Source organism: Bactrocera dorsalis, chromosome 6 (genome assembly GCF_023373825.1).
Source record: "Bactrocera dorsalis isolate Fly_Bdor chromosome 6, ASM2337382v1, whole genome shotgun sequence".
Taxonomy (NCBI): domain Eukaryota; kingdom Metazoa; phylum Arthropoda; class Insecta; order Diptera; family Tephritidae; genus Bactrocera; species Bactrocera dorsalis.
Window position 1 is genome coordinate 33,039,124 of NC_064308.1, and position 25,381 is coordinate 33,064,504.

The 25,381-nt window shown below is 38.7% G+C and overlaps 2 protein-coding genes and 1 long non-coding RNA gene across 3 annotated transcripts in view; 2 read left to right on the top strand and 1 right to left on the bottom strand.

Annotated features, from left to right (window-relative positions):
- Window positions 1–25,381, top strand: part of LOC125779324 (uncharacterized) — a 210,046-nt gene that overhangs the window by 105,262 nt on the left and 79,403 nt on the right. The gene's annotated exons all lie outside the window — the stretch shown is intronic.
- The window catches only part of LOC125779588 (uncharacterized), a 39,163-nt gene continuing 17,403 nt past the window's right edge, over window positions 3,622–25,381 (bottom strand). Inside the window, exons 2-7 of the long non-coding RNA XR_007423364.1 lie at window positions 7,500–7,578; window positions 7,173–7,429; window positions 7,011–7,112; window positions 6,560–6,729; window positions 5,871–6,496; window positions 3,622–5,786 (exon numbers count right to left, since the gene is read on the bottom strand). This is a non-coding gene — a long non-coding RNA (uncharacterized LOC125779588). The remainder of the gene's footprint in view (window positions 5,787–5,870; window positions 6,497–6,559; window positions 6,730–7,010; window positions 7,113–7,172; window positions 7,430–7,499; window positions 7,579–25,381) is intronic.
- Window positions 7,589–15,746, top strand: LOC125779369 (uncharacterized). Its single transcript, XM_049460701.1, has 3 exons — window positions 7,589–8,753; window positions 8,820–9,097; window positions 9,155–15,746. Exons 1-3 carry the CDS (start codon window positions 8,579–8,581, stop codon window positions 9,776–9,778), a joined length of 1,077 nt encoding a protein of 358 aa, XP_049316658.1. The 5' UTR covers window positions 7,589–8,578; the 3' UTR covers window positions 9,779–15,746.

Here is a 25,381-nt window from a genome sequence, read left to right on the forward strand (position 1 = left end):
CAGTATTGTGAAGACTTTTAAAAAGCCATAACAATTCGATCAGAAAATGGTCGGTATGTCGTACGACTACCACTAAACCAACAATTTCTAGACACACTCGCCCCTCTGCAATACATCAGTTTCTAAGTAAGGAAAACCCCTACTTAGAAAAGGTGAGCTGAAACAAGATTATGATTGTGTCTTAGAAGAATATCTTCATTTATATCACATGGAGGAAGTAAGCCCATGCGAAAAATCATCAATGGCAAATACTACTCATTTTACTTGCCACATCACGCAGTAGTAAAACCAGATAAAAAAACAACTACAATAAGAGTTGTCTTCAACGCCTCAAGATCCACTAGCTCGGGGAATTCCCTAAACGATATCCTGTTTACGGGACCTACACTTCAACCAGATTCAGTATTCAATGGGGATATAAAGAAAATGTATCGACAAATAGTCGTATGTAAAGATGATCAAGATTTTCAGCGAATTATTTTCCGAAAATCTGCCAACAGTCCACTACGCCACTTTAAATTAAAAACAGTAACTTTTGGTGTAAACTGTGCTCCATACTTAGCCATTCGTACACTCCACGAACCGGCAGAAAACACAAAGTCAGAATTTCATCTGGCAACATAAGTGTTAAAAACACAGACGTATGTAGACGACATACTGTCTGGAAGCCACAGTCTTCCACAAGCATACGAGACCTTATCACAGGTAATAAATGCCCTCAATACCGCAGGGCTTCCTTTAAAATAGATTACAGCCAATCACCCAAATATTTAAAAAAATATTCCTAAAGACCATTTATTGGATACTAATTTCCTTATATTCGAAAAGGAAAGTACAACAAAAACTCTGGGCATCCAATAGAATGCGGTATCCGACCAGTTTTCATTTACTACAGAGTCAATATCCGCATTATCCGCAATAACAAAGAGACAAATTTTATCATCTGTGGCGAAACTTTTCGACCCCGCAAGATGGCTTTCGCCAATTATGATACAAGCAAAAATCCTGATTCAAGAATTATAGCTAGACGGAACCAACTGGGACGAACAAGAAAAGCGAAGCGAAACATAATTACACCAGAAAGTCGAAAAAGCGTCTCTCATCACACTACAATGGGTGATGGATGAAGCATGTCACCTTTAATGATTTTCATCGTTCCCCCGAGCACTCAGAGTAGTCGCCGATATTCTCAAATTTGCAAAGCGACTCAAACTTAAGGTAAAGGGGCACCTTGCCTTCAATGCGATACATTGACGCACAAAGACTTACAAAAAGCAAAGGTCGCTCTTATCGCATCAACCCAAACGCGATACCTCAGCCGCGACCTGGGGTTACTAAGAGAACCGAAGCCATTTGACAAAAAGAGCTCACTCTTAGTACTGAACCCATTTATAGACACGAAAGGTCTGCTTCGTGCAAACGGCCGGCTTGCTAATTCAAGCCTTACGTATAACGAATGCCATCCCATAATAATACCAGAAAAAACCTCATTTGCCTCATTATTCATCAATTATTTCCATATACTCATGTTACACGCCGAACATCGCCTCATGCAACATATAGTACGCCAAGAGTAGTATGTTCCCCGTCTTAAGCCCCAAATAAAGAAGTGCATTTTCATGTGCAAGGTCTGCACTATGCACAAGCAGAAAATGAGAACGCAGATTATGGCAGCACTTCCACCTGAACGCTGCAATTTCGCTCTGCCTTTCACCACAACAGGTGTGGACTTTGCTGGGCCTTTTCAAACAAAGGCGTCCATGCTAAGGTCTCCCACCCTGATGAAAGACTATGTGGCTGTCTTTGTCTGTTTTAACCTTGAGCTATGTACCAATCTGACAAAGGAGGCTTTTCTCGCGGCATTCGCTCGCTTCGTCGGAAGACGTAGCTTTCCATCCAAAATCATGAGCGATAATGGTAAAACATTTATCGGAGCACAAATAGCCACAAAAAAACCATTTGTAGATTTTATGAAGCAAGTCTCACATTGTACAAAAATATGCTCGCCAAGGTATCAATTGGCAGTTTATTCCCCCAAGCGCTCCAGATATGGGTGTTTTATGGGAATCAGCCGTAAAAAGCTTCAAATCACATTTCAAGAAGCTAACTGGCACATATAAATTTAATTATGAAGAATTTACGACTTTGTTAACCAGAATTGAAGCCGTTCTCAACTCTCGGCCTCTCGTTGCCCTCTCGCAAGATCCATCAGACTTTACAACCCTCACACCAGGGCATTTTCTTAAAGGAGCGCCCATTCTGGCCACACCTGAGCCAGGCGTGGAGTCGCTTTCCTTATTAACTAGATGGGAAAGAATTAAAATTTTCCATCATGATTTCAGTCTTCGATGGAAAGAAGATTATTTAAAGGACCTCCACAGAAGGTACCGGTAGAAAACACCGGAAAACGCCCCTAAGCTTGGAGATTGTGCCTTAATTCATGACGATTGTCTCCATCCCACTGAATTGAGGCGTGGCCGCATAGAGAAGCTTTACCACGGCTCCGACGGTCACATTCGCGTTGTTGATCTCCGTACGCAAAACGGAACACTAACTCCGCCCCTCGTTAAACTATGCTTTTGCCCACAGCCGATAAAACCGACACGTAAACCGTAAACAATAAACTATAAATCGACATAACTGGCAAAACGAACCACAAATAATATCTTAATGAAAACCGCAAAAATAATAATAGATGGGTGATCCACATAACTAACCACCACTGCCACCTAACGTAGCACCAACTATCGTATCAGTATCTCCCACAAACATATAACCTAAATAATATCTTTGACAGATCAAATGGATGCCGATATGCCGCCAGCACCAACGCTAGCCGTTCGGTTGACTATTCACGTGCCACGCATGAGCCTACACCAGTCCCTCGAAATCCCACGGCCACAACGCAACCAACCGTTTCACGAAGTGCAACACGCGCAAATCCGACGCCGGTGCCAGCAGACCCGCAGCACCTCTGATGCCCGCTCTGCCGTCACCCCCACAGGTTGCCGCACTGCGGCTTATTTACGAGGATGCTGCCTCCGCTACGCCAGCAGATTGTCCAGGCACATGGCCACTGCCTAAATTTTCTGACAACTACCTACTCCACACCGGAGTGTACGTCCGGATATGCGTGCCAAATATGCATGCGGCCGCATCACACACTCCTTCATCGAGACGGCAGACAATAACTTGCCTCCTCCAGTCGTGCTACGACCCGACGACCGCAGGCGAACCGTGCTGCACGACCACGAAGAACTGAGCCACCACTAGAATCACGAACAGGTACTCGGCGCCAACAACATAATACATCTACGCGGCGGCATTAACCTAGACCGCCGTTTCGCCAACCCACCGGGCTCAGTAACGTGGTGGCCACATTGCAACAATTGCAAAGACTACTACGCTAATAATTTGTCTAGGGGGGCCGGGATGTCTAAGTGACTCTCAGCCTACATCGTCATGAAACCGCCGATTGGTGTATTTTATAATTTTGAAATCTTTTCTATATAGATGTAAGCTGAGAGTCATTTAGACATCCCGGCCCTCCTGAAATCTGAAATATTATATATATATTATATACTATATATACATATAAGAATATTTAAGAAACCCCGTACTTTGCGTTATTCTTTTATAAAAGTGAGTTTCGGTAAAAAAAAAAAATGAATTCGCCATTTACGAGAAAACAATTTGATACCGTGTTCGTTCATCATCGGCATAATTTAATCGAATTGCAGTCCCCCACATTGATATGCGCATAAAATGTTGTGCAAAGTAGTAGTGAATGTGGAACAATCCAATTGTTATCGACCACAACACCATTTTGTTTCAATTTCAATGTAACTGTCATTATCATCAGGTGAAAGACGTCAATAAAGTGAATATACATACGTCGTTGGCGATAATAGTTTCCGCAGTGAAAGGATGTGGGTAGCGTTTAAAACACTTGCCGTTAGCCATGTTATTGTTCCATACGGTCTGTGAATCATATTCATGATGACTATATCATATAATTCTTGATCAATTTCTGCATCCGGTATCTCTGCGCAAATGACAGCATAGATTTCGTCTGGTCGAATCTTTTCAACGAACTAAAGTAGAATATGCACGTACGGCAGTCCTCTCTTCTGCCATTCAACAGCATACATCCAGCATCGAACCTCTCCAAATACACGTTGTTTAATAACGAAATACATTAGAACCTTCAGTGCAGTGATATCACGTCGATCACTCGATGTTTGTCCGGGAATTGCGCTGAATATCAAGCCAAATTGAGTTGCAACTGAAGGAGACAAATAAATCTGGACGACTGTACTGTCGAACAAACGCCATCGCATCTTGAGCATACTCGTGCATGTGGCGTGGACTGCCAACATACGTTGCCGGTAAGATTGTTAGTCGACCAAGATTCCTTGCATCACCTTCAGTTCTTATTCCATCCCGCAAATGAATGTACTCTTCTGAACGCAATTTCGGTTAAATAAAAAGAATGTAATTGAGCCGTTCAGTCTAGATTTTTATATACATTTCCACGCAGAATTGTTGAAGCAATCGGCGACATCCTAACCTCATTTTGACGAATCATTAAACGATATGCATAGAACTTACTTTCTTCGTTTCTTCACCTAATAACAAATGAATCCAAAGTACCAAATAAATACAAAGTTTGTAAATTAAGTTAAGATTCCATTTAATTGATTGATTTGGTGACATGATTGAAGGAAGAAGTCTATTAACAAGTAACTGGATTTAACATTTTGATGTTAAAGTGGTAGCCGTCCTCTCTTTCCCAAAACATGAGCGGATACTGAAGTGCATCATACGACCAATGTGTCTCACTAATACGTTGCAATTGTCCATTGCTTCGTCGCACATAGGAGCATTTACCCTCAAAAACCGGACAAAATTGAAAATTACAAACTTCAGCGATGGTACTCAAAATTGATTTTTTTTGGTACCTAAATAACCATTCTACAATGAACCGATTAAATGAATGACCTTCGGGCCGCTATATTGCCACACAAGTAGTCGGAACCTAGACTTCCTTCAGAACGCACGTGCTTATTCGCGAAACTCTTCATTGTTCTCGAAATTGCAAGTGGTTTTTTTATTGCTTGACGGAATTCTTGAAAATATTTTTAATGGATTCAGGACAACATGGCATGTATTTAATATTAATATATAAAAATTAGTTTAGTTAATGTATTATTATATTTTGAGGCCGTTGCCCCGGGCGCAACGTCTTGGGGGCGGCAAAACGATCTTCGCTGTGTTTTAATATTCAGAAAAATACTTCAACAAATTCTTTTACAAAATTTATCATAAAAGATAAAGAGTTGTACACTCACAATGTAATAATCTGAATAACAATGAAAAGTATTAGTTTTTACTCGAATACTCTTCAGTCTTTGAATTTGGTTTTTCTATGGCTTTTAATAAGATGTCTCGTAAATTTACTATCAATTTCCTCAAAAACCGTATTGTGAGAATTTTGGAACTTCAGAATTTGCGTGGCTTCTAGTTCCTAAATTTTATATACTTAATATCGAAGGTATTTTGTAAAAATTAACTTTTGTTCGAACCACCTCATGAGGTAGGTAGATAAAGAGGGGCGGCAGTACATCCTTGGCCCCGGGTGCCCGAAGTTGTAGCTACGCCGCTGGTTGCAATTCTCTGATGATGTCTTCTTTCATTCTGTTGTACAATACACTCCGATGGTTTATTTGATTGCTCTCGATCCCAATGAAATAGATTTGCAAGAAATTGTATTCGCCACCTTGAATCTGGTTACCAAGAGACGAATTCAAAATTAATAAAATGCGATCATTCAAATGAAAGGGAAGAGTACTCTTTCGAGCAGGAATTACCTTGAACGACGCATTATATCCGCTTTCATTGATAATTTATGCAGCGAAAAAAAGTCATTTGAAAGCACTTACTCGTATTACAGTTTTAAACATTTGCAAGAAATAGATTTGATTCTGTTGTTACGCCTTCTAGATACGATCGAAATGGTTCCGGTTGCGATGGCAATGTTGGCAATATAACTTTTCCATTAAGGCAACACAGTCTAGGTGTTTCTCCTGGAAATTTCAATGCAATGCAATGAGGACAAAGTACAATCATTGAGCAACGACAGGAAGAGATCGATAATCGAATGCACAATCATATCGGAATGCTACTCGAAGCAAATTGACGTTGCCCGCACTTTTTCTTTGTTGTCTATTTTCAGTATTCATTTGTCGACTTTGCACCGATAAATTTCCACATTGATTTACTCGACGACTTTGTTGCGCCAAGCTACGCGAATAGAATACAGCCTTCTGTTGTGCTTCTGTTTGTTGCGCACAAATTTTGACGTAGTTTGCATTGGTTGTTGCGCAATGTTTCTATTTTCTTGACTCATATTCGCATGATGAGTCGACACTGCTCGCGCACCAGCTGAACGTCGATATAAATTAAATCCTCTCGTTGGTGGCATTTTGAAGAACAACTGCAATACAATAAAATTCCGAGTAGAAAATTTGAAAACAATGAAACAACAATCGAAACGTACCACTTCTTACAGACAAATCCCAATAGCCAACCAACAAAGCAACACACACACACAAAAAACATTTGCTGATATCACCAATATGTATCCGATTTCAATGAGTGTTTTGTATTATTTTCAGTTATAGAAATAGGTTATCTGATTTAGCAAATCATGATTTGTTGATTTTCAACCTACAGTGTTTAAGAAAACATTAATTAATTCCTAAAATTTTCAAAAGTGTTTTGGTGGATTTATAGAATGAATTAGGTATAGCAAAGAATTATTTCATTTCAACAAATTATCAGTAAAAGCAATTGTCAATTATACTCTTACAATATTAGCGGTTATTTGACCAGTAGTTACCCAACAGAGATTGGGGGTTTAACTAATAGCTAACTAAGCATTGTTAATGAAAAGTAGTGGGTTAAGCCGTTGGTATTGGTTAACTAATCACTGTGAATTCGGCCCTTACTATATAAATAACTTCTGCCGAAGTTGTTTGGATACTAGTTGTTTCATTTCATTGACTTAATACTGAATCAAATTCCGGAATAAATTTCAACGAATCACGATCCTGAGTAAAAACATTTTTATTAACGCAAAAATTTTGAAAAAAATATAATTTAAGTATTACCTCGTAATTTGATTCTCCGCTCCTTACTTGATTGTGTGACATCAGAAAATTTAAATGGGAGAAACACCATAGTTTTAAAGTAAAAATTTCATTCAAGCCAGATCCGCCTTTTTAAAGTCCTTCCATTTCTTTTATAATTAAAAACTTGGCATATTTTATTGAAAGCCTGAGCTTTGGCATTTCGATCGAAGATTTCACGTTATATAAATACATTACATCGATTCCATCTTTCGACCACTTTGCTTTTTCTGTCATATCTGCTTAAAATAATCGTTGAATTAATATCTATGAAATAAAAACTTTCGAAACTTAATTTAAATGACTCACCTTTTTTTATACTCTTGCAACCTGTTGCTACGGAGCATAATAGTTTTTTTCACCTAACAGTTGTATGTATCACCTAAAACTAAGCGAGATGGATATATAGTTATATGTATATTAGACCTGGCGCAGCTTATATGAGATTTTTTTTTTTTGGAATTTTGAGTACGGGGATTGGTCAAATATGCGATTCGATGTAATAATTCATGTGGTAAATTTTTAACTCGATCAGAGTGTGCGAACCTGTGCCATAATGAGGTCAAAGGTCAAAATATAGAAAAACACTTGGTTTTTTTACTGTTATCTGTTTATTTATTATATATAGAATGTAATGACCTCATTTTTTCTCAATATTTTGCACAATAATTTTTTCTATATGTCCAATGATAAGAAAATTTATAAATATTAGAAAAGAGTAAATTAGTAAAAATTCCATTGAACTGAGGCGGGCCACTGACTACACAAATTATCTGCACAAGACTGAGTTCACAACAACAAATTACTCGAATGTAATGTAGTCAGTGGCCCGCCTAACGGTAAATTCATACATTACGGTTCACATACGCCAATGTTGATAATTAGACAGACTGAGACGTGCAAATAGAGCTTTTAATATTTTGTCATTGCGAAATTGACTGTGGTTAAGACAGGGTCTTTATTAAAATAATTAAAAATAGTAAAAGTTATACTGCAATATCGTGATGGCTGTAAATAATTTTGTTACACTTAGATCTGCTGACGCAAACGTATATTTGATAGGAAAATGTGAAAAAAATATACTTGGAAGCAAGTTACCGTCAAAACTACAAGTGCTGAAATGTTTTTTTTACTATGTGCGGTGTGAAAAGAAAACAATTAAGGAAAGTGCTAAATTGGCTTCGAAGGAAATATTGCCTTTTTGGGAAAGAGCACGTATTCCAACGTTAAACAATAACTTGTGACGATAAATTGGTGAAATTATAGATGAGTGGAGAACAGTACAAAAATTTTGTACATCTTCGTTTCCTAGTTCTCGTAAAAAGGAAAATGATTTCAATGATAATTTGAACAATTTATTCGATATTGCATATGCTGATGCTTTAGAAATGATAGCTATTCCTGAGGACCGAGACTTTTTAATTAAACAAAGAGAGCCAGGTCGTGTTGGGAGCATGATTTCTATAGATCAATGTCTCGCAAATAAAGAAAAACGGAAGGCGCAAAGGTTAGAAGAAGAAAATCGACGCAGACCAAAGTATCAAAGATTGGAAAGCAGTCAAGGTATTTATTTAATTCTGCTGAAACAAATAATATGTAAGTTTCTCTTTCAACTTCTTTTTTTTTTAGAGTTGAGTGTAGACTATGATGTAAGTGACGAAAGTAAATGTGAGTCTGAAAAATCTGTAGAACAGTTGAGGATCGTATCAAACACCAACGAGCTGAAAAAAAAACGTGGCATGGATGCTGGCAATATGTCAACCCCACTCGCAATTCATTTTATTATTGCAACAGCTAAAGCTTTGGGTCACAATATTGAAGATCTGGTTATTAATTGTACAAGTTTGAGAAAACAGCGCAAGGAATATCGTCGGCGTCATGGTACAGAAATTATTGAGAATTTCAAGGTATAAAAGTTAATTTTGGATTTGTTATGAATAATTCTCAGAGCGAAAATTTTTCAGATCCCTGATACATTTGTGTTACACTGGGACGGTAAACTACTTCCTGCAATGGCTGGAAAGGAAAAAGTAGAACGCCTAGCTATTGTTTTAACGGCAGATAATATAGAAAAATTAATTTCCATCGCAATTATTGAATGTGGAACTGGTGAAGCAATCGCCCAGTCCATATATAATTACTTAGAAAAAATGAATATGATAAATTCGGTGGAAATGGTATGCTTTGACACGACAGCTACAAACACTGGTAAACGTAATGGGGCTGGAATGTTGCTGGAACAAAAATTGAAACGTAGCTTGTTGTGGTTGCCATGCAGGCATCATATTGCAGAAATCATACTACGAGCTGTATTTGAAATATATTTTGGAAAATCTTGTGGCCCGGAAGTTGCCATATTTGAACGTTTTTCGCGGGAATGGAACACTTTCAATTTAAAAGATTTTTCAATTGGTATCATGGATGAAGAAGTGCGACGTGCTATAAATGCAGAGGAATGTGAAGCCAATAAAGAATTTTGCATCAAAAATATAGCAAAAGACCACATTCGCCATGATTACAAAGAGCTATTGCAACATCTCACTTCAGGGAAAACATACGTCATGAGAACTACGCACAAAAGGGGATAAGCTACAATCTGCGAAAAGATTAAAAAGTAACGAAGTGTGTATCGAAAGTACCAATTTTGTCAGATTACAAATATTATGTACTAATGCAATGGCAAATTCAATCGCATATATTCTCACAAAAGACATCACTCAATGCTTCATTATAGCAAATTTCCTAAAACCAAGACTTATACACAAAAAACCACGGATTTAATTGCAACACCAAATCTTGAAGAACGAAATTCTGAGTTACAATATTACAAACACAAATTGCGAAAAAGCACCATGTTGCTCAAAGGTATTAAAAACGCAAACGCTACTCAGCGAAAGCTCATATAGGCTATACTACCCACAGCAGTCGTCTCCATCGAACACCGAGGAGAACTGTTGAAACTTAGAGTGTTAATAGACCAAGGATCTTTCAAAGCGTTTAGGGCACAAAGAAGTGGCAACTGCCAACAAAACTAGCCAAATTTGAAATTACAAGGATGGGCCGAAGAGGAGTTCAAAAACTGTTATAAAATTTGCCCCATTACCCTAATTTCCTTCTAAGCGGTTACCGCATTCAAGCAGAAGCTATTGTCTCACCGCAATTAACAAATATGCTTTCAAGTTATTTTATATATTAGGTTGGAAACTATCTCCTTTTCGCCTTTTTGTCCTTTGAATTTCGCGGCTTGTATAAAGCGCTACAGATCTCGTATCTGGCAATACTATACATGTTTAAAAGGTCTTGGTATAACCTACAAAACGACGCTATGCTTGTTTAGTTTGGATATTGCGTTTAACAGTAATAGACGTGTAAACATGGAGTTCACTAACGCTGCAAAAGTTTTCCTTCGTTAAAGCCAAGTCCGCTAGTGGGTATTGTGAAGTTGCCGTCTAGATGAAAAAAGATTATCGAACGAAACGGCGCATATTTGAACTAAATCCGATCATTGTAACATGTTTTATTAAGCATTGAATAAAGAGCAAAAAAGCGGAACCTAATAAATTGGTGATCGAAACGACGCATATGTGAACTAAATCCGATCAATGTAACACTTTTTATAAATATGTTTTCCAACCTAGTATATATTAAAAATTGTGAAAAGGTTTCACACCCCAACTGCAACACACCCGCCCTAATAGATGATACATTTGTTAGTGTTGAGTGAAGTGGATGTTTTTTTTGAGCTCTTGGAGTATTCGTGGAATAATCCCATACCGAATACCTGCCCCTTCCTGGCAAATTTCCAAATTTTGTAAATAGTTATATTTTTATTATTTCCCGTACTAACAGCGAATCAAATGTGCGCTTATTTTTTAATTTGCCGCTTTGTTTTAATCAATCAGCTGTTCTCCGCTTTCGCTTTTCTCTTCTTTTCGTTTCGCTTTTGGTTTATGCATTGCCAACCATTTATAATATAAATTAGGTTTTAGCAGCAGGGACTGAACGTACTCATTGACAGGTGTACCCAACTATTTTCTAACTGAGTTATGGCCTCTGAGAATAGTATGGGGCGTACCACAGAGAATCCTTTTCGAAGGAATTCTAAAATTCTGAGAACGTCCGCAAACGGCAGAAATGAGGAATCCACCATTGCTGGATCAACACTTAGTGACGAAACTGCTGATCGGACAAGCAAAAGTGAAGAGAAATCGCTAAATAATGAATCGTCCAATTATTTTAACAAAATGGGTTGCAAAATAAAAGAGTTGGAAAATATGATGGTCAAAGGCACGTAAACCAGACTATGCGCAATTTATTGAGTACCATAATGAGCTTATATAACAAAGCCGAGAAACCGGAGAAAACAATTATGGCTAAGAAAGCAACACAGCTTTCTCATATTTGTAAAGAGCTGAACACCCCAAAGCGGCTGCGAGAAGCATCGGGAGAACTACCCCCCACAAAAAAACCAAAAAGGCTATTTAAAAGGTACAACAAGTGACCAGTGAGGTCACGAAAGTAATAGATAATACGGGTCAACATAACGCATGTGAAAAATGGGTGGATGTTGTTAAAAATAGGAAGCCGATTCAAAAGAAAATAAGAGCGAAACCGGACGCCATCATAATAACGAAAAAGGAAGGTGCGTCGTATGCTGATATTCTTCGGAAGATAAAAAGCGACAGCGGTCTTGAAGAGTGTCATACATACGAAGAACGATGAAAGGAGACCTACTGATTGAGCTAAAATATCAGAGGGACAAGAGAGCCGAATCATTCCAAACGGTGGGTAAAATGGCGCTGATACAGCCAAAAACTCATAACGTCACAATAGTGTGTAAGGATTTAGACGAAATTACTACATCTAGAGAAATCTGTGAAGCGCTAAAAGAAAGAGTGTGGAATCCAAAACCTGGAGAAATCAAGCGTCAAAAGAGAAATGAGAAAAACTCGTAGTGGCACACATATAGCGCTTGTATGCCTAAGTGCCCAGGATGCTAAGACTACACCAAAATTGGACAAAGTTAAGATAGGGTGGTGGATCTGTCGCCTTCGAGAGTACTCGCTGGATAGGATGAAGTCTCTAAGAAAATGAGAATAATACAGTTAAACTTAAATCATTGCGCTTCAGCACAGGATTTGCTAGATCAGACAGTTACAGAAGAGAACATTGATGTCGCCATACTAAGTGAGCAATACTCCCAGCGTCCGGAAATCACATGGATTGCTGACAAAACAGGAAAGGCAGCAATATGATCCTGCAAAGGACAGCCTTTTAAGACCAGTTCCAGGGAAGCTCATAACTGTTGCTATGCTCTTCGCAGCGCAGCAATTACAGAATATAAAGAATTCCTCTTAAGACTGTCTTTAGAAACCAGAGGCAAAGCTCCAATTGTAATATCGGGGGATTTCCATCGCGGGCGCCTAATTCAAGAATTCCCAAGTCAAACGATTGTAACGATAATAAACAGTGGAACGCAAAACACATACCAAAAAGGAAACAAAGGATCCATAATTGACATAATGTTCGCAAATGATTCACTCAGCAGGTACATACATTATGTGGACAGTATACACAAATAGTGATCATATGGCGATTATAGCTCAAATTTCGTGCACCCCATAGCCGGAACTCCTCAGCAGATACACTTCCCGAATGCGAAGCTGGAAGCAACATGAGTACGATGCAGACCTGTTTGAACTAGTCTAGAGTGCATAAAGTCCCCAGTTGACGACGCCGCCCATCTGGTATCAACTGTGCGAAAGGAACTGGTCGCAGCATGCCACGCGACAATGCGTAGAACAATATCTTTTATGGAAAAAGTCGTCGAAACACTATTCCCAAAACACGATCAGATTTCTGATGCCAAGCGACGAAACGAAGTTGCATAGTCACCCCCATTAGTTACAGAAGAGGAGCTCCTGGCCATAGCAAAGAAAATAAAAAGCAACAAAGCACCTGGATTAGATGGCATACCTAATAGAGCCAGGAAGGAAGCTATAAGCGCAAAACCTCAACTGTTCTCTAAAATGTACAACGCTTGTATAAAGGAAGAGGTGTTCCCTGACTCGTGAAAAGTAGAGTGTTTAGTTCTGCTCCCAAAACCAAAGAAACCATCTGAAGAACCTTCATCGTACCGACCTTTGTCTATGCTCAACACAATGGGTAAAGTGTACGAAAGTATAATACGAAACCGCTCGGAGTTAGTAACCCAGAAAGCCGGCGGATTATCAGAGAGACAATACGGCTTTATAAAAAAGAGGTCCACTACTGGCACACTACTAGAAGTCGTCGTAGTTTTACGGTCGAAAATCTAACGACACTCATGTGTCAGTCGACAGATAAATGGAAAGCTGTTAGCGTCATAATGACAGAGCTGAGACATTTTCAACAGTGGATCTCACACCACGAATAATACTTGAAAAAATATTGTTGAAAAAATTTCAACCAAACGTTCAGTGCAAAACATTACCAAATAGGCTCTTTCTGCGTCGATGTAGCGCTACCAGCGCAAAACGAACGCTTAGTCGACGATCTAAATTCAAAACATTGCGCAAACGAGTCGCATTAGTGGTGTTTGTCGAAGTCGTAGGTCTCCCAGCACGGTCTTCATCAGTGACCTCTTCCCGGTCCTCCAAAAAGGCCTGGTATCACCGAAACACACCACTTCTTGCTAAAGCAACATTTGGTCTTTGTCGCAGATTTACGGATTTTCACACAGGATTTATTCGCGTACCTCTGCTCTAACGAACGCTGTATTTTCGGCTTGCACGTCGCGCGATAATGTTTGTCGTTAGCTTGGAATGCCCTCTACCGAAATCAGTCGGTGTGCACACGCTCCGAAGTACAGTCGCGGCAGAGAAAAAGTCCTATTACTTTCCAAACAAACCCTGTATGTTCGGTTCGCACACAAAGCGATACCACGGCTACAAACTAATAACTAGTATCAAAAGCTAAAGTGGCCCCTCTAAAGATACTAAGTCTACCACGATTTGAGCTAGGTGTTATTATACATACACATTTCAAAATGTAAATTAAAGCGCTGTTCGCAATCCGGAATTGTTGTAGCCTAAATTATAAAATGTTTTGAACAACGCAAATCCAAAGTGTGATTTATAGGACTCAGTCATACGTCAAATTCCACTTCAAAAAAGTATTCGAAAATCGCTGTACGCTCGCAAGATCCCTCTATTATCCTAACCCCAGGACATGTTTTTAAAGGAGAACCCATTTTGGTCACATCTGAGGCAGGCGTGGAGTCGCTAGCGAATTTGTTTAGTATGTTTTTCAGCTAACATATTCTGAAGACGATTTTTCGTCAGAAGCGTACCCACAGATCCAATACGAGAAAAGCAAACAGAATTACATGACAAAACTTAAACAAAACAAGTAAGGAAAGGCTATGTTCGGGTGCAACCGAACGTTTTTCACTCTTGCAACTTGCAACTTGCAGAGGATCGAAATCTTAGCGACTTTATATACGCACATGCTACATATAGCTCATACACTGACCGATATGTTCGGCATAAGTTCAGAGTTGGGGTAATTCTGACCCGATTTTATCTATTAATTACTATCATGCCACATACTAAAAAAATTCCATGGGTTTCACTAAGGTACCTCACATACAATTACCAATAATATGGAGTAAATTCAGCTGGATGTTTATTAATCCAGATAATAGTTAAATGGGAGCAGGGCCCCCAATTTTATATTGTATATTTTTGGCACAAAGATACACTGTTATAAGTAAATTACGCTTTCAACTTTTCATTGAGATAACTCAAGTATTGGCAGTTACATATATCCAGTGAAAAGTTATCTGGAACCCTATGTCTATATTTGGTATCCCCGCAAAACAAATACGGCTGTGTAAACTGACATTGCGCTTTACCAAAAATTCAGCAAAAATTTGGAAGAACATCTCCGTACAGCTGAAGGCATTCGCCGATGATATTAATATAATTGTCTTCGACAACCGCGCCGAAAGATCTGCTTTATCCAGACTGGATAAGGACGCGAAACAAATGGGCCTGGTGGTGAACGAGGGCAAGATTATAAAACAAACAGTCATCGCACTCGCGACGTGGCTCGCACGTAACTATGTACTGCCATGACTTCGAAGTCATAGATAATTTCGTCTATCTTGGAACCATTATTAACAGCAACAACAAAGTCAGCTTTGAAATCAACCTGGGAATAACGGTTGCCAATAGGTCCTACCTCAGACTGAATGGCAATTGAGAAGTTAAGTTCTCTCTCCACGACCAAAAACCAAAATCTATAAGTTACTCGTTATTCCCGTCCTGCTGTATGGTGCAGAGGCATGGACGATGACAATATCTGATGAGTCAGCCTTAGGAGTTTTCGAGAAAAAGGTTCTGCGAAAGATTTATGGTCCTCTGCGCATTGGCCACGGCGAATATCGCATTCGATGGAGCTATGAGATGTACGAGATATACGAGGACATTGAAATGGTCCACAGAATTAAGAGGCCGCGACTAGTTAGGTCATGACGTCCCATTGGATGAAGACACTCCAGCTCTGAATGTTTTTAACGCAGTACTCGCCGAGGGAAACAGAGGAAGAGGAAGATTTCTACTCCGTTAGAAGAACCAAGTAGTGAAGGACCTGGTTTCGCTTGAAATCTCCCATTGGCGCGACATTCCAAAAAGAAAACACGACTTCCGCGCTGTTGTTAACTCGGCAATAACCGCGAATGCAGCGTCTACGCCAAGACCATCAAGATGTCTCCATATTTACTCAAGTTACGGCTTGAACGAACGGACGAACAGGTATACAGTCACTAGGATTTCAGCTTTTCTCGTCATTATGATCATTTATACAAATATATGTATATATGTATATGTATATAAGTTAAAAAAATAAATATTTTGTTATACAGTGTACTATACTAAGCTTAAGCATGCTCAGGATTGCAGGTACAAAATTTGGCAAACGCATCACGCCACTTTACCGCTACTCACTACAAGAACGTCAAAATACAATTACGGAATTTAATGACGCCACTAGCAATATGCGACGCAGCCGGCGTCTCGCTCTGCCGACGCTTAAAATATTAAGTTGGTGATAGGATAAGCTTAGAATTAAGTTTCACTTTTAATTCGGCTGTTGTTGGTGAGTTGGTTAGATATTACTCCAAAAACTTAAAAATTAAAATTAAATACTTAACTTGTACAGTGCGCAAAAAAATGTTTAAATTGAAAATAAAGAATAAAATTAAACTCAAAAGAAGTTAACTGGCGCCCAACGAATTGGAGAACCACGTCAACATACAGCCTAAAGGGGCCTGCAGTGGAATTATTTCAATCATCCTCCTAGCCGAATTAACTGCCCATCTGATCTCTTACCCATTCCTGAGGAAGAGAAGCGTGCGAGAAAGTGGCCATCGGGGAAACCTTAGTAATGACGAAACGGATTAAACGGGACACTTCTTCCAGTTATGGACCTTTTAATGTAAGATGTTAGTTTTAAAAATCTGTTACCCATTCCAGAGGAAGAGAAGCGTGCGAGAAAGTGGCCATCGACGGAACCTTAGTAATGACGAAACGGATTAAACGGGACACTTCTTCCAGTTATGGACCTTTTAATGTAAGATGTTAGTTTTAAAAATATTTATTTTTTTGATTTTGAATTATCTAATTCAATTAACTAATTAAGTGAAAAGTGTTAAAAAATATATTCTCTTTTATCAGTAACGAAAAATTTTAATAAGTTGTTAATTTCACAAAAAAGTGTAAGCGGAAAATCGTAGTTCATCACCAAAAATTAATATAATAAAAATTAAAAATGAGGTAAAATTAGTTATTACTAAGAAATATATATTTAGATTCAATATATTATAAAATAAAGGCAAATTTTGCTAACGAACTATAATAAAATTCTATAAAATAATCCTTATAATAAAATAAAACGCAATTATAAAATAAAATTATAATAATATGTTGAAAATCAATATAAACTTATAACACACAAAAAGGAAACTTCTAATCCTTATAATAAAAATCAAACTAAAAGGTTTCCGCGATTCACCACCTTCGGGGGGACCCTCCAGAGATCAAACATAATATAATAAAGTCTTGCGGTATTTTCGCTAGTTGGCGCTAAAAGCGCGTAGTTCTAGTTTCGTTCGTCGCATCGGGTCATGCTATACCTTTTTGGAAAGCTCATTTCACGCGCTAACACGTGTTTGACTGATTGTCGTTTCTTTTAAGTCGTTCGTGAGTTATAGCGTCGCAAACATGGAGTAAAATAAAGAGAAAATACAGCATGTTTTACAGTACTACTACGATAAATGCAAAAATGCATCTCAAGCCGCCAATAAAATTTGTGCAGTTTATGGACCCGATACAGTTTCCATTTCCACCGCACAACGATGGTTTCAACGTTTTCATTCTGGTGTAGAGGTGGTCGAAGATGCGTCACGCTCCGGAAGGCCTGTCGTCGAAAATTGCGATAAAATCGCTGAATTGGTCGAAAGAAACCGTTATAAACCATTTGAAGAAGCTTGGAGTGACTAAGAAGCTCGATTTATGGGTGCCACACGAATTGATTCAATAAAAATACCCAATATAACTATAATTAATTTCTTTTATATATAGAATACGAAAATGCTTAACAAGGAGAAAAAAATAAGCATTGTGAATTGAATGTTGTGTGTATAATTAAAAACTTTAATATTACAGAAATCATTTGGAGCATTTGGAGAATTCAAATATATTGCGAATTACAAACAAATAAGGGAGAAAGTTTTAAATTATTAAAATTAAATAGTGAATATTTAATTCAAATAATTGTTATAGATTGTGCATTTGTGTGAAATATGTAATTTGTGCGTTATATCTTCACATATATTATATAAACATACATACATGTGTAAATGTAAAAAATTTAAAATCTAAATTGAATCGAACTGTGCGGTTACAATTATAATTGTGTCGACTTTATAATACCGTCTCAGGATTTCGGGAGTAAAATGGGTACATCGGATAGAGGAGGTTCATCATCAGATCAATATTGCAATCCTCTAGTTGATGTTAAATAAATATAATTGAACAATAAGTTTAATATTAAAAACAAATTCACACGAATTAGTGAAGTGTTAGTGGACATAAAAATGCGAAGTATAAGAGCAAAAGTAATTTTAAATCGAAAAATACGTTCTTCAAATAGTAGTAATTCAGCTTTAAGCGCAAATATCTCGAATATTTCCGCGAGTATAACTATATATATTCTTGAACTGGAGAACCTTCTCTATAACTAAAAATGTACATTTGTTCGTCCAAGTTATCTGTTCGTATGCAGAATATCTTAAATTGTTTAAAATAAAAACATTATTAGTGTTGCATAATGAATAAAAGTGAACATAGTTCGAATATACCTATACACATTTCTGCTCCGAGGCAGGATTTTAAAAATTACAATTTAATAATAGTGGTCTCGTACGGTAGTAGCTTGCTGATTGGACCTTATCAGTGTGGTTTTAGACCTGGTAAATCAACAACCGACCAGATATTCACCATGCGCCAAATCTTGGAAAAGACCCGCGAAAGGAGAAGTGACACACACCACCTATTCGTCGATTTCAAAACTGCTTTCGACAGCACGAAAAGGAGCTGCCTTTATGCCGCTAAGTCTGAATTTGGTATCCCCGCAAAATTAATACTAAAACTAAAACTGACGTTGAGCAACACCAAAAGCTTCGTCAGAATCGGAAAGGACCTCTCCGAGCCGTTCGATACCAAACAAGGTTTCAGACAAGGCGATTCCCTATCGTGCCACTTTTTCAACCTTCTTCTGGAGAAAATAGTTCGAGCTGCAGAACTAAATAGAGAAGGTATCATCCTCTATAAGAGTGTACAACTGCTGGCGTATTCCAATGACATTGATATCATCGGCCTCAACACCCGCGCCGTTAGTTCTGCTTTCTCCAGACTGAACAAGGAAGTAACGCAAATGGGTTTGGCAGTGAACGAGGGCAAGACGAAATATCTCATGTCATCAAACAAACAGTCGTCGCACTCGCGACTTGGCACTCACGTCACTGTTGACAGTCATAACTTTGAAGTTGTAAATAATTTCGTCCATCTTGGAACTAGCGTAAACACCACCAACAATGTCAGCCTGGAAATCCAACGCAGGATAACTCTTGCCAACAAGTGCTACTTCGGACTTAGTAGGCAATTGAGAAGCAAAGTCTAAGTCGCTCATAATTCCCGTTCTGCTATGTGGTGCAGAGGCTTGAACGCTGTCAACAACGGATGAGTCGACGTTGCGAGTTTTCGAGAGAAAAGTTCTGTGAAAGTTTTTTTGGTCCTTTGCGCGTTGGCCACGACGAATATCGCATTCGATGGAACTGTGAGCTGTACGAGATATACAACGACATTGGCATAGTTCAGCTAATTAAAAGACAGCGGCTACGCTGGCTAAGTCATGTTGTCCGGATGGACGAAAACATTCCACCTCTGAAAGTATTCGAAAGGAAGACTTCCACTCCGTTGGAAGGACCAAGTGGAGAAGGACCTGGATTCGCTTGGAATATCCAATTGGCGCCACTTAGCGAAAAAAAGAAACGACTGGCGCGCGGTTGTTAACTCGGCTATAATCGCGTAAGCGGTGTCTACGCCAATTAAGAAGAAGAAGAAACGCAACTCCAGAATTAGAAGCTCTGATTAGAAGAATAGTGAGAAATGTATGTCTCACCCATGATATCAGGCAAACTAAACATAACGAACTAAACTGTGCAAATGAAGTAATTAATAACGAATATAAGCAAAATATTGATGAATTAGACAAGATTCTTGACGTAGTTCGCTGCCTCAGAGAATTTTCGGGAAATGCAATCGAATACAGCTCTTGGAAGAAGAGCGTTGATAGAATTTTAAAGTTGTATGAACATATCAGAGGAACAGCTAAATATTTTGGTATTATAAATACCGTTAGAAACGAAATAACGGGAACTGCTGATAATGTTTTGGAGTCATACAATACTCCACTAAACTGGAACAGCATTTGACGTTGTTTGACTCTGCATTACGCAGATAAGCGAGATCTCGACACACTTGATTACTCTCGTTCAAGGCAACAAAACGGTGGAACAGTTTTATCAAGCCGTGTATGAACATTTGTCTCTTATTTGGAATAAAATTTCGTGTATGGATATCGGTACTTACCTTTTCCAATAATTCGCTCACTACCACTTTATTAAGAACAAAATGCAAGTGGAATTTATATTTAAAATAATTTTAATAGATAAGGTAATTTTCATCATAAAACCCGTAAAGAATAAGACAAATGTACTATAAATAAATGCGACACGGTGTCCAGATGACACAACGAGAGATGGTGCTGATTCGATACAGCCCGGTGACCACTGATGTGTCGATCTTGAATTATAATGCGGCGCAGTGTATATATGAATGTCTTGCAGATGAATGTTGCTATGCGGATAGTGTATGACGAATTGTGAGGGCTTCCCCGTTGTCCATTCCTTTTGATGGTTGGGTTGGTTTATAGGTGTGGTGAGTTATATTGGTGTTGTGTTGCAGGAGCATCCTGTGGTGAATTGCGCTGTTTTATTAGGATGCGCCAGTTTTACCGGGTAGAGGGGGTGGATGCTTAACTCATTTAAACACCCTGGGCCCCCTAGGCGAATATTTTGCCTAGTATTATACGTACAAGTATAAGTATGTATTTCGACGTACTAATGGTGGAGAAGCCCAAGCGCGGAATACGTTCTGACAGCAGAAGTATTTCTTGATGGAGTTGTAATATACTCATATTTATCCGTGTGTGTACAGAACAGATTTTGGTTTGAAACATACCACATGTATTTAAATGTCCATTTTAATATGCGGGTAGGCGCTTAAGATAAACAACTTTATTCTGCTGGTTTATTTAATTTTACTGACAACTTTCTGTATTTGGGAGATGCTTTTCTGTATGATCGGCAATTGTTTGCATTTAATTAATTCTCTGCTTATGAAGATAGTAACTGCACGCCTGGCTCAGATATGGCTAGAATGGGTACTTCTTAGCCCTGGAGTTTGGACTGTGATAATAGAGGGATCTTGCGAGGGAGTGGCCGTGAATAGAGAACGGCTTCGATTCGTAGAGTAGATAATTTTTTATACTTAACAACTCCCATAACTCACCCATATGAGGAGCGCTTGGATAGATGAGTGGGTGCGCCACTTGATCGCATTGGGAGTATGGTGATCCCTTAACTTAGTCTTGAGAATTTATTTATTTTTGAAAATGTATGAAAAGTATCGGTTTTCGACTTTTTGATACAACTGTGTTATATTTTATGTCTTAGCGCGTTTGCACTAATTTCAGAAGTATTTTTTTTTTTTCATTATTGGCGAAAGCCATCCTGCGGGGCTGAAGAGTTGTATGTGCTTTTAATAATTTGGACTGTCAGAGGTAACTCTGACTTTGTTTTTTATACCAATTTGAGGAGTATTTGAAAATTGTGGCTCTAGTGGTAGTCGTACGACGTACCGGCCATTATTTGATTTAGTATTTATGGGTGGAAGTTTCCTTAACTTTAGACATTTCCTAAATTGTGAATTAAGGTATTTGATTTTATTATACTCAACTTGAGTTGGTAAGGTGGTAACCAGTTTTGTAACTAGTATATTTTGAGTGTCGCTGTGCAGCGTTTGAGATTTTTTTGCCTTTGAGCAGCATGGTGTCTCTTGGCAATTTTTAGTATTTTGGCTTTTGTAATTAAACCCGTGGTTCTTTATGTATATGCGCTCCTTTGAGGTGAGATGGGATATGCGCTGTAATGAAGCATTGTATGATGTCTCTTATGACAATATAAGCAGTTAAATTTGCTTTTGTAATTTTTAAGATTATGTGTATGGGACAAGCAGTTTGTACAGAGTCCTTGTGATCTGACAAAGTTATTCCTTTCGTTAATGTTTAATTTTTTAAACTTCTCGCAAGTTTTAAGTTTATGTCCTCTTTTACATAGTTGGCATGACTTTTGCTTTCTGTTCGGATATGAATGAGCTCGATAGCTGGCCGACAGGGATAATGCTCGAAAATTCTACGAAAAGATGCGGCGACTTACAGAAGGTTTCAAGACCGGAGCATACTCCTGTAGAACCCCCCAAGGTGATCTAGTTACCGATGCCCAGAGCATACTTAAATTATGGAGGGAACACTTCTCCAACCTGCTGAATGGCAGTGATAGCACAACACCGGGAGAGGGCGAACCCGATTCCCCAATCGATGATGATGGAGCAGACGTTCCATTGCCCGATCATGAAGAAGTTCGAATAGCAATTGCCCGCCTGAAAAACAACAAAGCGGCAGGGGCCGATGGATTGCCGGCCGAGCTATTCAAACACGGCGGCGAAGAACTGATAAGGAGCATGCATCAACTTCTTTGTAAAATATGGTCGGACGAAAGCATGCCCAACGATTGGAATCTAAGTGTGCTCTGCCCAATCCATAAAAAAGGAGACCCCACAATCTGCGCCAACTACCGTGGGATAAGCCTCCTCAACATCGCATATAAGGTTCTGTCGAGCGTATTGTGTGAAAGATTAAAGCCCACCGTCAACAAACTGATTGGACCTTATCAGTGTGGCTTTAGACCTGGCAAATCAACAACCGACCAGATATTCACCATACGCCAAGTCTTGGAAAAGACCCGTGAAAGGAGAATCGACACTCACCACCTATTCGTCGATTTCAAAGCTGCTTTCGACAGCACGAAAAGGAGCTGCCTTTATGCCGCGATGTCTGAATTTGGTATCCCCGCAAAACTAATACGGCTGTGTAAACTGACGTTGAGCAACACAAAAAGCTCCGTCAGGATCGGAAAGGACCTCTCCGAGCCGTTCGATACCAAACGAGGTTTCAGACAAGGTGATTCCCTATCGTGCGACTTTTTCAACCTGCTTCTGGAGAAAATAGTTCGAGCTGCAGAACTCAACAGAGAAGGTACCATCTTCTATAAGAGTGTACAACTGCTGGCGTATGCCGATGATATTGATATCATCGGCCTCAACACCCGCGCCGTTAGTTCTGCTTTCTCCAGTCTGGACAAGGAAGCAAAAGAAATGGGTCTGGCAGTGAACGAGGGCAAGACGAAATATCTCCTGTCATCAAACAAACAGTCGTCGCACTCGCGACTTGGCACTCACGTCACTGTTGACAGTCATAACTTTGAAGTTGTAGATAATTTCGTCTATCTTGGAACCAGCGTAAACACCACCAACAACGTCAGCCTAGAAATCCAACGCAGGATAACTCTTGCCAACAGGTGCTACTTCGGACTAAGTAGGCAATTGAGAAGCAAAGTCCTCTCTCGACAAACAAAAACTAAACTCTATAAGTCACTCATAATTCCCGTCCTGCTATATGGTGCAGAGGCCTGGACGATGTCAACAACAGATGAGTCGACGTTGCGAGTTTTCGAGAGAAAAGTTCTGCGAAAGATTTATGGTCCTTTGCGCGTTGGCCACGGCGAATATCGCATTCGATGGAACGATGAGCTGTACGAGATATACGACGACATTGACATAGTTCAGCGAATTAAAAGACAGCGGCTACGCTGGCTAGGTCATGTTGTTCGGATGGACGAAAACACTCCAGCTCTGAAAGTATTCGACGCAGTACCCGCCGCGGGAAGCAGAGGAAGAGGAAGACCTCCACTCCGTTGGAAGGACCAAGTGGAGAAGGACCTGGCCTCGCTTGGAATATCCAATTGGCGCCACGTAGCGAAAAGAAGAAACGACTGGCGCGCTGTTGTTGACTCGGCTATAATCGCATAAGCGGTGTCTACGCCAATTAAGAAGAAGAAGATATGAATGATTGCATTATGTGAAAGCGTTTGTTTAAATTGTTTTTGCTACTAAGTTGGGGTCTATTGAAGCTTCGGTTTTGGTCGTGTTTAATGTTCTTAGTTTTGATTATATTTCTTCTAACCTTTTCCTTTTTCGAGATGAGAGCGATCGCTCCCATAGAAGTAACGACTTTTCTGGTACGAGTAATACGGCGGTGCAAATGTTTACCAGAATTGGGTCCCAGCTGTTTGTGGGAATATTTTGTGTCGGCAGAATAGACAAACAATTAAAAACAGTGGATTGTAGTCTTACAAATGGCGTAAGCAGATAATTTAAAATTTGGTGGTAGATCTGAGTCGTCAGAATCTACTATGGCGTCATGAGTCGCTTGGAGATTTTGATTTTTTATTTCTAATAACGATTCCGAGTATTCGCGAATCGGTGAAGAGGCAAATCTAGTGCAGTATCTTGTTGAACTATCACTTTCTGAAAGAAATATTTTTTAAAATGAAAAAAAGCTTTCTCAGTATGAACTGAATACTTTTTTAAGTATATAAACATTTTTTTCGTAAAAGACGGGTTGTTTGCTTTATTAATACCGTTACTTGTTTACTTGTTATTTAAATTTTTATTTTTTAATTTTAATTTTAGTTTTATTTTATATGCTTTGTTTTCAAACCACAATATTAATTTTAAGTATTTTGTATAGGTATATAGGCACACCCTAATAATTGGCTTGTATGTACTTGTTTTTGTGCAATAGAGAGCCCGTCGAAGAGATCAATATGCTTCTACATAGGTATGCAAGAATTGTTTGTGCTAATGATTATGCTTTGTTCGTAAGCCATTGACAGCTCGTTAGAGAGATCAATTCGCTTTTTGTGCACAATCCTGCTTGTTTTTGTTTGCAAAAGAACAAGAGGTATTACCGGATAGATGCCAATGTGGACTTTAAAAGGATGTGTATGTACGTATGTTTGAATGTATAGTATTAAAATTTATACATATATTTTTTTTGGTTGTGTTCACAAACTTAAGTATATTTTGTGAAACTGATTTTTTTTTTTTGTATTCGTTTCAGTAAACATATTCTGTGAGTATTATTTTACCGTTTCGTTTAGTTATTTACGGAAAATTACGATTACCTTTTTTTGAAAATGAATTAAAATTTTAAATTTTTAATAATTTTGTACCCAGTGTAGGGTATAAAATTACATGCAGATAGATGGCATAGAGTGTATATATACACATGTATGTATGTTCGCACTGTGAAGAGAGTGCGAAAGCCAAGTGGATAATGTGCAGGTATGTGTTTGAATACACAAAGGTAAGCTTATCATATGGGCATTAAATAGTATTTTATTTAAG